The following is a 12,751-nucleotide window of genomic DNA, read 5'->3' as shown; positions in this document are numbered from 1 at the left end:
AAATCAATTCATACCGGATGAAATATTCCATTGGTATCTATGAATCACTTGGCCATTAACAATTCCATGATTTAAAAATACACATTATCCACATGAGAGTATTTTGAGCGCAGCAGTGTTGCAAGCGATTCCTAAACGGAATGTTCAGCATGTCAATGATTTCGTTTTGTACATAAGACACTGGATTAACAAAAAAGACTAACCACTTGGAACTTGGCCGTATTTTCCTATTTTCAACTGTTTTGGTTGGAATAACGAAAGATATGAATGTTATTGCCGCGATAAAAGCTCTTGTATAATATTTCAAGTTTGTTTATCGCCTCAACCATACAGTCATAGGCATCCCCAAAATATTTATGTTCTACATGGTAGACACATCCTGAAGAATGTCAAAAATATTTTAGCCTAAATATATCCAGTCCAAGTCCATAGCATGTTATTACTGTCTATTACGTTCAAAATAGGAGCAAAATTTCATAAATATTGAATCAATTCCCTTGAATGAAATATGACAATTGTTGCCCCAAATAGACACTCCACCATTGTAATAATAAACAAATTAATAACTAAATCAAACAATCCCAAGCTGTGCCGTTAGGTGTGATATTTTGTCCATATAGTCTTTGACATAAATCAAAGATGAAAATGTACCAACGAAAAATGATGTCACAAACAGATATTTACGATGTCACGGTAAAAATGCAGACGCATTCTGTCGAATATTCTTCGTGTGTACTCTCGGAGTATGGACAAGGGTGTGAAGGGATAGTATAGAAAATTATTTTATATCATTCATGTGTACAGTACAGTTTGATTGGCGCTTGTTTGTTTTGATTAGTGCGGTTTTTTTCAAGCATTTTTTCCATTTCATAGCGCATCGTCGCCATGCGATCGCACTTTCACCCGTATGTGAATATCGGTAGTCTCAGCCGATGTATACATAGCACATAGCACGACGCGCTTCGGTACATGGGTGTCGGGTCACAAGAAATTGTTTCACATCGTGTCAGTCGGAATTCTGTCTGCATGCAGACAACAACGTATTGTGTTACCAGTACGCGCGGATAACATTAAATACAGATTCACTGTGTACTACGGTTTTTCGCAATATTCATTCTTTCCATTCCACATACAATGTTGCTGGAGGACGTTCACTCCTCCGAATCGAGTGAATGTTCTAAAATTAAATGAAGAACCTTTTTCTAATTCAGTCAATTGTTTGAAATCATCACTGTCTCAAAAACGGTGAATAGCTTCGAATTTTCGTGAACAAATAAAAAATTATCACTTTGCAATCAAATTCAATTGTGCTGAATACATTCGGAAAATGGCAATTTTCAAACCAGTTTCAAGCATTACATGAAGTTTTGTGTGAAAAGTTTCATCTTTAAAATAAAGTGAACAGTTAAGAATGAGGTGGGGGGGGGGGGTACAGACTTAGCATAATTATTTTTGCGAAAAACAATAATAATTAGGCGACAGTTTCTGTTGGAGCACCCAAAATGAATGTTGCGTAAAGAAAAGGAAATTAATGTTCTTCTGTCTGCTAATGAAGCTGATAACATTTTTTTATGAATCGAAAAACTGTAATGACAACGATGAGTGTATTGTTTCATTTTTTCATGTGCCACATGAAAGAAAAACGAACGATAAATGTTGAATAATGACAACGACCACAATAAATTTGAATCAATGCAGGAGATTGTAATTTGACTGGGTTTCAAAACAAAGTCATCGCCAGATGCCAGCGTGAAGATAAATGGCATTTAGTTTTCACATTAAAACATCATATGTTTTATTTGCATAAAAACCAATCCATCAGAGTTGGCCTTTGTTTATGTCTCCCCCCATATTTATATGTTGATACAATCATTGCAGTTTAGACTGTCACTGACTTTGTCTCTCTATTTTGTTGTTAGAAAAAGTTCTTATCATATGCTGTTTGTGTCATTTGAAACAACAGTAAAAAGAGTGTATTTGAACTTTGTAGACCATACGTAATTTGTCGCGTATCTTCCCTTGTACATTGCAATGATTGTATGAATATAATGCAGAGAAATCATTTTAAAAAAAAAGATCCATCCTTTGAACTACAATGAACGTACATAAAATGGTCTAGATTCATGGCAAATTATACTCGTTTCAATTTTCATCATAAAATATTATTGCATTTGCTATCTAAAAGAAGGAAAAAATGAAATAACTAGGTTTAAATGTGCATTGTGCGTGATACCACGAAATCTATATTACTATCGCTATACACTTACACATAATAAAAGTTCACACACACACACACACACACACACACACACACACACACAAACAAACAGAGTAATAGAAAAAAGCAGTTTATCCGTTAAAAAAAACCGTTCATTCATTTTTATTGTGCGGCGGTGGCAAAAAACATTTTGTTCGCATTAAGAATGAAATTGAGTGCAAAATAAAGTGTTTTATGCGGTTTATGCTTGATTGTCATGTAATTTCAGTTGCTTTTTTTTATATTTTTCCTTAAGCTGATGATTTCACTTTGCGTCATTTTGCCTATTCTATAGTTATATAAATAACTCGATTTACTCTATACTTTCGATGCGTTCTTTTATTCATTTGCATACGCATACTAGTTTTGAAACGAGCGTGTACATGCTAATCCAAAGGGTTTGCGAAAGGCCACAAATAATAGTGAACAATGTGCTCATTATGCATCATTCAATCACATATATTTTGATTTTGATAAATGTTAATGAGTTTCCACTGATTTGTGCTTGTTTTATAAGCAAAATCCTTAGTTTGGTGGTGATATCGTCCTTACATTTCACCACAGAAAATACCAAAATGAACACATTCACTGAATTTCTATTATTCAATCGCTACGTATATGCACGTTGTTGTGTGGCTCTTGTGTGAAACTCAAAACAATGTTTGCTAAAAATTGCATTACGCAAAAACTAACTGCCATGCATTTTCATGCGCAAAAGCTCTCTTAGTTTATGCATGTGCTCTGGCTTACATACCTCAATTTTAAACACACTTCGTGGCTTTTCTGCCACAATGTATGCATTTCAAAATTGAGCTCACCCAATTTAATGGCATGAAGTTGTGAAAACGCAAAAAAAAAACATTTGACCAATTTTCCAAATGGCAACTAGTAGACGGTTTGTCGCTGTTTTCGTATTCTGGCACTCACTTGAAATGAGCGCATGTGGTTCCCGTTTTTTTTTAATTCTTCTCCTTCATGGGGTCGTCGTGTGTGTATGCATTTCACAACTTAACAGGACACTTTCACATTGCCAATGAAATACTTTGCCAAACGAAATGAAGTTGTACTGAAAAAATATCCCAGTTTCGACATGAAATCATATGGCGACAATATATGCCATCCATGTAGAGTATAGTGTTGAGCCCGACATTTTATGAATCTGTTCAACAAATTGCACACAAATATTGCATGCAATGCCAATCAAACATTATGACATTTCGTTGTGCTGAAAGAAATTTTAATTGCATCAGAGTTCGTGTAAACGGCTCGTCCTTTTTTCCCCATTACGCTTTGCAGTTTGATTTGCATGTGTTAATTAATTCAGATTTTGTAATAAGATGGCTATTTGCTTGCAGACTTGTGCCGCCTGACTGCATGATGCAGTTTTTATTGAGCAACGCTTCGATATCGCTGTCACAGCACATAGTCTGATTAAATCTTGAATTGTGTATGTTGAGTGTGTCATACACTTTCAGCCATTACACTTTATCACGTAATTCGGCAAGCAGCCTACGGGTAAAAAGTTCAAAACTCTATTTATATGCTCGGCCATTATTATTTTTCTAGAAATAAAGCCGAGAAGTTACGTCGATTTGAACACGCGTTGAAATGTACAGAAGCATTGTTGTTTCAAACACACACTCACACACATCCGCTGTTATGCCATCCAGATTTAATGCCGCTGAATCAATGGAGAGAAACTAATCAATGAAAACTCGTCAATGTAAAATACCTGTGTGTATTGAGTTTTACACCGAAAATAAACCAGACCGCGTCAAACGGTAGATGTATGGTATATCACTTACGTAATAAATAAATAAAGCAAAATCACTTTTATCAATCGACGGTTGATGTGTGAGTAAGCGACGACTGCCACTTTTTCTATTCTCTTCTACACATTGAAATGCACTGCATGTGTTTATCTGCCTATCACTTAAACGCGGTAAACCGTAGTGATGTTTCGCCCCATTATTATTCCATTCAAATATCATGCCATGTTTAGGGTTACGTAATGTCATTTGCATGTATGCGCTAACACAATCAAAGTAGCTAGTCATGTAAAGGAAACGATGAAAAAAAATAAGAATGAACACATATACATACACTGTGTGTCATACTTGTACAGCGGGTACTATTTGCACAGAACAATAAACGCGATTTTTTTTTCGCAAGTACGTGGCAGAACACTTTTTGAGTTTGCGATGATATAGTGCCAAATTTCATTTGTTCTTTCTGTGGCGGAATGCAAAATAGGCCAATATTTCAAACGAAAATACCTTCTTTTGAGACTGTGATAATAAACCATAAAGAGATATATTTAACCGAAAGAACAACCTCAATTTAATGATGAACGTCACAAAAAAACACACAGTAAACGTGATAAAAATGACATAAAATAAAGCCATCTAAATATAAATATATTTTCGTTTCTGACATCACTCACGTTTAGAAAGACTAGACCAACATCTCGTGCTATATTTACATTTTTTCATTTGCCAAATGAAAAAAAGACACTCCAGAGTGGTTTAGTATGGAATGAGATAAATGTTTTATGTCTTACCCCAAAAATATTGAGCTACAAAATTGTTGAGCGCATCTATAGATTTAAACACAAAAGTTTTTATTAAAGTCTGAATGTGTTGCGGTGACAGCATGTTCAATTGATGGTGTCAATGCTTTGTTAAGGTTTGCAATTGACGCTTCGAACAATGAATCAACTTACGGAGTGGTTTGAATGAACCGAATTCCAATTAAAGAACGAGGCGTAAATTCTTGCAGATTTTTATACCATTGTGCTTTCAAGCAGTAGTCGAGAAGTCACGTACTCAAATACGCTGTACTTCAGTACTATTGATTGGTAAATAATCATGGTGGCACCATATTATTGCAAAAAGCACAAATGGTATAAAGTCTTCACACGTTCTTTAGACAAGCAGCATAGCACTGAGTCAGTGGAAGTGTATTTACATTTAAATTAAAAGAAAAAATAACGTACAGTGAACTTCGATGGTCTGGTCTGGTGTGGAATGTCTTCAATTATAGATTGACGATTTCAGACACAGTTCCATGAATCAATTCATCTTTGAACGGCATTTTATTTCATTGAATCAAAAAATTTCCCCACGCTTTCATGATTCTCAATGGCCTGATTACCATCAAGCTTGTAAATGTAAACAAACTAAATAAAGGAAATCCAACTACCAGAATATTTATTATTATTATTGCCTAAATATTGATTATTTGTGCCGGTTGCATCGCACACTGAACGTTGCCACCGAGAACGATACCAACAACGCTTTTTCATTGACCTTTTTTTTGAATCAAGCTACGAAATAGTGTTTCGAATAGAAATGGCAGAAAAGTTTCGGTCGTTCTGTTCGAGAGAAAGAAAAAGGGAGTGAATAGTCGGATGTTCATAAAAATACGAATACGAGTTTGTTCAATGATCCCTATCCATGCGATTGGTTTTTTTTACAGTTTGTACTGTTGCTTTGCTGCTCTATTGCTCTATTTGATTATAATCATGACCATCGTTGTCCTTTTTTTTTTAATCGAAAACTGAGCGAATTCAGTCGCAACAGCGTCATAAATATTGAATAAAGCTGTCGAAACGCTTAGAGCATATTGAAATACAAAATGGTCAGCATACACTGAGCAATTGTAGAAGAGGATAAAAATAAAAGTTTGAACCCAATGATATCAACCGATATGAGCCACTCGAACGAAAAAAAAATAAAAATAAAACCCAAATCCAAGATGTGTGTAACATCGAATCAATGAATACAGCCGAATATTCTGAGGTAAACTGGATTTTTAAGCGCAGCAGTTTCTTTGAATGCCAGCACAAAGTCGGATTGATTGACCTAGAGGTATCGAAATGCCAAATGGCGTCAATCGGCCGGTTTTTGTGTTCACTGCTCATCACACTTCCATCTGACTCAACAACATCCGAGTTATACCCACTGTTTCTGATTATTGCTGGTAAATACTCGTGATTTCGATTCTGACCAGGAGCCAAACCTCTCATAAAATATACCTTTTTATTCGACCAACTTTTCAAGCAGTTCTTCAATTCACCTCATTGAACTCGTATATCATTCGAGATCCATAACATTGGTTTACCACGTTCTGACATCACTTAATTATTCTTCAGCGTATATTTTATTATTGGGCTTCAGATACCGAGTTTATTTCTTTATTTGCCTTGCTTGGGCAGCAGTTTAATGGTCATTTAGCAAGGCACACAATGCCAAATATTTCATTCAAACGGCAAACGAAAGTCATCATTCGAGAAAATATATATTTCGCTGGAATTGAACCATTGGATCTGGATAATCAGTCGCTTCTTATCGGTGTTCACCATCGAAAATTCGACGCCATTTATCAACTCGAAATTATCTTACTAGACAAATATTGGCTCGTCGTTTCTTTCTTTCTATATTTCTATTCATTTCATCGGCTCATACGGGCATTTTTATTCATTCTATTTTGTGTGCTCGTTTCCGTTCCGATTCTCTCTTCTTTTTTTCTTCTTTCAATTTATCACGTTACACATTTCGACTGTCAATTCATTAGACACATTGAATGGACGGAATGGGGAGAACCATTGCTATTCATCCGGTGCCTTGCTAAATACGAATCGCATGTTTATTCATCAACCTAACGAACTATTGAAAATGTATAGACTGGTTTGTGGACACGCAAACATTTCTATGGATATCATTGGATCTCAGTTCAATTGTTGTGCGCATTCGTGACATTGCTTAAGCAATATTGCCGCTTGATTTTTTATGCGGAGAATCATTGGAGCTTAAAATACTGTTTGTGAAAGTCATTAGTCAAATCTAGGCTAAAAATCATTTTACAACATTTGTATTATTAAGCTCGAAGGTAGAAAAGAGATGTGTGATTCGACCTTTTTGTGCTCACCAAAAATGATAGTCATAGGAAGTCAGAACCAATTAGTGCATATTGTTTGAAGTTATCGTAATTTATGACACATAAATCAAAATTGGAAGGAAAAATTGGATTGCACATATACAAATAAAACGGTTATTCAACGCACAAGTAAAATGGCCAGCCAAGATAAGCTTTCAGTCATTTAATTATTACGTGCTGTCTTTTGATGAGCAAAAGCTTCTACAAAACCGCCCTGGATGAATATGAATAATTATCAATACATTTATTTATCCGGCCCCGTTTCCATTTTCGTTAGGCAAATAACGCCAAATGTTTACGGAACACAATTTGGATTTGATTCGATTTGATTTTCATTTGATTACAGACTGCTGCCTAAAATTCGAAAAGCAAATGACTGGCATGAACGGAAAATGTTGCGAGTCGCAATGCATATCTCTCCTTTATGTCATAATAATTTATGGATAAATCCAATTTGGGATATAAAGTGGTGACTCAAACTTTAAAATATATTAAATTATAGTCTATAATTAAGTGGAAAACCGCTGTGAAATGTCACTTAAACCATAAATTATCATCACCAGTTTCGAGAACTTTGTGGATGCGTGTGTGCTCTAGTAAATTAATTTCGTAGAATTCATTATAAATTGCAATCTGTGGTAATCACGTCAAGTGAACAATGCACGATTCATGTGAAAAACCATACAGTCAAACTGTATTAGTTGAAAATGAGATAGATAGATAGATGGCTAAACTTAGTATGTTTCACACATTGGCACACTGAACGTCAATGTGCTTGAGATATTTTACAGGTGGCAAATTATTACACAATTTGTTTGTTTTTGTTAGTTGCGTGTGTGTGTGTGTGTATTCGTCTGGCAAAATGTACGAGTGAAATGAAATAAATTTACATATCTGAGAGACGCTTTGCGCTATCATCCGTTGTTTGTCACCGTCTTCCGAAATGATGCCAATTCGGAGCATGAAAATAAATTTGCATTTGTCGCAATGCGAGCGATCACTGAATTTATTTAAAACACATTATGTTTGAACGTTCATTTATTCTGTGAAAAGAAGAGGAAAATAAATTGTCGTATTTGCGGAATCAAGAACTCGAACCAATTCGTTCATCTCCATGGAACACCATGATTCATACGTAGAGCAATGATGCCAAAGGATGGGCAATTTCGAAAATTAGATACAATCAACAACATTTCCATTCATAAACTGGCACAAAGTGTACATCGTTTAGTGAACATTAAGCAATAGGCATGAGGTTAAGTGTATTAAACGCTACATGAAAGGGGAGTGAGAGAAAAATAGAAGAAAGAACGGCGGCGGTGGCAAAAAATAATCAAGATGAGTTTTTCTCCAACAGGAGCCATTATAAATGTTTTTACAGCGGCGAATCTACTTGAGACCTGTTTTATTTTCCTTTGTGTATTTTTCTCGACTGTCGCTTTTAATCATTGGGACAAAAACATATTTGGCAGAGAATTTAATGGTTTGCCACGTTGCTTGTTATGTATCTCATTAAAATTGTTTTCAGAACACTTGACAAATTCCGAGTGACGTTTTTTTTCCAACTCACATTCGTTCTCAATATCTCCTCTTGCTGGAGATGTCTTCATTAAAGTCAGTGATGGTCGTGTTCGCGCCTTAATCCAGCGATAAAAACATTTGCATGCGCAAATTTAACACTTCACAATAATTCTGTTCACTTCTGCAGGGCATTCGACATGTAAAGAATAATGAAAAAAAAATGCTCCGCTACACTTAAATCCTCCCCATTCAACAAGATGCATACAAAAAGATATTGGGCAGTGTTGATGGTGTTTGTTGAACAGAACAAGAGATCGTATCAACAAAAGTCCAGTTGCAAACTGGCAAAAAGCTTCTTAGCACGCCTTATCGAAATGGCAGTGGAAATGCTTCTGATACCGCCAACGACGACGCCTATAACGACATTATAATCCGGCATTGGTTTTGATTTAGTGGTTGTTATTTTTTATTTATACAGAAAGAAATTGTTATCACACTCAAGCAGCTGATACAACAATTGTGAAAGAAAGCAACGAATAAACGACTAGAATAATAATAATTAATAAAGAAAAATAAAAAAACAACGAATCAATTAGATGGCATAAGCCAGAAACACCACATGGATAACATTTATGTGGCAATCAATTAGCGGCGGCTTAAAAGCTGTCTTCATCGGTCACACCATTCAAAACGAAAATATCAAACATACGACCATCGTAAATGTAATGAAGATGGAGCAACGCAGTAAATTTATGGCTCAACGCAATAATCAAACTATCGCAATACGTGTACTTTTATTATCATTTCAATAATTGTGTAAAATATGGTGTGCAAGAGACATTCAACAGAGCAACAGTACACATAAAAAAGATACGCATGGTATTTAGAGGGAGAGAAAAAAAAATAGATAATGGCTTGTGAACATTCATTGCCATTCGGTGTGGAAAAGTGAAATTGGATAAACGTGAATTCTACGAACATAAATTCAATCAAATAGTGTATGTGTGTGTAAAAGTGAAGGCAACATTGAATCGAGATACAGAAAGAAATATCTGCGGAACGAATAACGGGCGAAGCGATAGTGTGTCAACGATAAGGGTATAAATGATTAAATCGGCAAATTGGAATTTACTGCCATCATTCTGGTACACACAGTAAAAGTGAGAAATCGCAGAGAAAGAGAGAGAGAGACACAGAGAGAGAAAGAACCCGTTAAAACCATTCAACCAACCAATCGAATTCCATCGTAGCGACAAAATACGATTACAAATATTCTGTCCACCATGAATATGATGCTATGTTTCAATGTAAAATTGGCCGCATTTTTTCGCGCGTATCGCGAAGAATCGGTACGCGATCGAAGTCAAAGCTTATGTACGCCTCCAACACGTGCTCCACCACCGAATCGGGATATAGGCGCGTTACGTGTGCTACAGCGTCGAGCATCGAGTGTCATGTAATCATTAATAATTTACTAGCATTTCCTTGTGTGTGTGTGTGTGCTGTGCGATTGTTTGTTTATTCATTCATTTTGCTACCTATATTTGTGTTTGCTTTTCCTTCCACTATTCACATTTTCCAAAATTAACTTTAAAGCTTATAGTAAATTGCCCAATGGCGTTTGGTGTCGGATGTAGTGCACCGTGTAGAAATCCAGCACATTCAATATAAATATTTGAAATGTTTGCCATAAACGAACGATGTAAACTACTTTCCAACGCATTGCATATTTGGGTTGAAAGGTTCATTTTGGCTTACTTCAGTTCCATTGATTCCATCCAAACAATTGAAATGTATCGTATTCAATGTATCAATATATGTTGATGATGACATGTTGTCGAAGGTCCTGCATCTGAGCGTCTGACAGCTCACTTCTAGCACTACGAGACAAGTGTCAAAAGTTGTGACTCAGATCGTTCAATGTACTATTGAATCTTTTTTATATTTGTTAATAAAGTAGACAAAAAAATAAAAATGCGAAGAATGTGCAAAATTGAATTTTGTGAGAGCGTAGGATGTGATAAACATCAATTTTATAAGTAAAAAATGTTTTTTCCATTACGGAACATGCGTTCAATTTGTCGCTGTCATGAGTGCGTCTAACGACGTAAAGAATTGAAATGAATGCGCTCATCGAAAATTCGTGTTTTACTTTGTTTTGTTAGTGTAGTGCAGGGGTTGCGCATGTTGTTAAGCTGCCCTTCAACTCAAGCGCATTTTTCATCGTTTGCAGCAAGCAAACGATAACCCTATTCGAAGACAATGCTTCAAAGAAAATACCACTGATTGAAGTTCAACTTATCTAGTAGAAAAAAACACAATAATCTATCATACTTTAACATTAAATCCCTCCTATATTTGAAATTCTAATTTGTTCGCAATTCAACGTAGACCAAGCATGTTCATCTCTTTTTAGTTTACATCGTCATTTCTATCTTTTTTCATCATGCCACCGCAAAGAGTTCCTATCTCCGATTTTTGTCTGTTTAGAACTAACAATCTCATGAACGGTACAACTTACTAAAGCAAAGAGGATAAGAAGTTTGTTTTGGAGAATGAAATCCAACGAAAACGAGGGTTTGAAAATATTTGATAAAACCCAGTGCGCAGTATTATATTGCCATTTTGCTTGCAAAATGAAATAACAAGAAAAAAGTCAAATAAAATAGTTGGCAAACAATGGAAAAACTTTTGACCAACTCAACTTGAAATAGAAGTTCACTTGTGTCAATTTCAACGAAATTCACACTGTAATTACAATAACTTTGACCATTCATACATCGAATTTTTCCAAAGCGGAGCACTGCTGCTTGTCCATATCTGAAATGGATATCCTCTGTATACCGAGAAAGAAGCGGAAAGAAGGGAGAGAAAACGATTCGAGCGCGAAAGTTCCTTTGCAAAGTTTGCCGGATCCATACTGTTTTGAATGAAACTCAGCTTGTGGCAGAGCAGTTGCATGGAATTTCTAATTTAATGAAATACAGCATGACAACAAGACCAAGTGAATTTTCGGTGTGTATGAGAGTGTATTGTATGTGTGGATTCGATCAAGTTCAACGTGTTATTTATTTTTATGTGTAATCGTAGGAAGTTATTCAATCGAAATTACGATATATCGTGTGATTGGCATACATTCTAACTTCAGACATTTCCACTTACTCTCGATGGTCGTTTGTAATTGGGTCGCATGACTCAACAAACAAAAAAACCAGCTCATTTTGATTCATAAGTGTATGTGTGTGCGAGAGAAGGGGTGTGAGCGCAGTATACTTATCAAAGGAACATCATGTGATCCAACCAATTTACTTGTTGTTACACGAATTCTCCGATTAGAACAAGAAATACTCAGCTTTCATTGGGTCATCTGATTGCACCATAAGGAACTAATGGAACTATCACCATCTCTAATAATTGATATCGTAATGAATTGTTTACGATAATCTGTCCAAAATTGTTGAACGAATCAACTAGGCGGGCGGGTATCATCTGGTGAATGAACTCAGTCGAACAAATAAATCCACTGAGAATCCTACACACACACATAAACCACTCTCGGATGTCGGAAAATAAAAGCACACCCAGCTTACAATTAAATTAAATGTCTACTTAATATATTATGGATACTGCGAAACTGGCATTAATTTACGGCTATCGATTTCATCGTATAAATTATTAACTAATAGCAAGCAAACGGCCTAAGTATAAGTCATATGTCTCGCACTTCCTATTACATTATTCATTGTAAATTGTACAGTTGCCACTTCGCACCAAACAGCCGCAAGGAGAATTCAACCAATGACAATCAAACTAACGAAGCTAATTCGGTTCGAAAATCTACAATAGCTCAACTTAAAGGTCGACCTTAGACTCAACTTAGGTTCATGCAAAATCCAAGATTCATCACTAGCTTCGACAAAATTCCATTAGTTTGAACAAATAAAGCAATCCCATTGTTGTGATTGAAACGGCTTCTTCCATTGTTTGGGCTAATTTCGAAACAGGAATTCGAGTGCAATTTTAGTTCTGTTTAAC

The 12,751-nt window shown here is 35.6% G+C and overlaps 1 protein-coding gene across 4 annotated transcripts in view; it reads left to right on the top strand.

Moving 5' to 3' along the window:
- LOC129564936 (GTPase-activating Rap/Ran-GAP domain-like protein 3) overlaps positions 1–12,751 on the top strand; it is a 75,789-nt gene that overhangs the window by 43,480 nt on the left and 19,558 nt on the right. Inside the window, exons 1-2 of one of the 4 annotated variants that reach the window (XM_055439205.1) lie at positions 1,009–1,089; positions 9,195–10,172. The exons of the other annotated variants lie outside the window; for them this stretch is intronic. Coding sequence (XP_055295180.1) covers positions 10,000–10,172 — 173 coding nt within the window. The 5' untranslated portion in view covers positions 1,009–1,089; positions 9,195–9,999. Of the gene's footprint in view, positions 1–1,008; positions 1,090–9,194; positions 10,173–12,751 lie in introns of those variants that run through there. 4 annotated transcript variants of the gene reach the window in all.

The sequence above is a fragment of the Sitodiplosis mosellana genome, unplaced genomic scaffold (genome assembly GCF_009176505.1).
Source record: "Sitodiplosis mosellana isolate CC-2019 unplaced genomic scaffold, AAFC_SMos_1.0 Smas_scaffold_1, whole genome shotgun sequence".
Lineage (NCBI taxonomy): Eukaryota > Metazoa > Arthropoda > Insecta > Diptera > Cecidomyiidae > Sitodiplosis > Sitodiplosis mosellana.
Note: the sequence above shows the minus strand (reverse complement) of the source record. Positions and strands in the feature narration are given on the sequence as shown.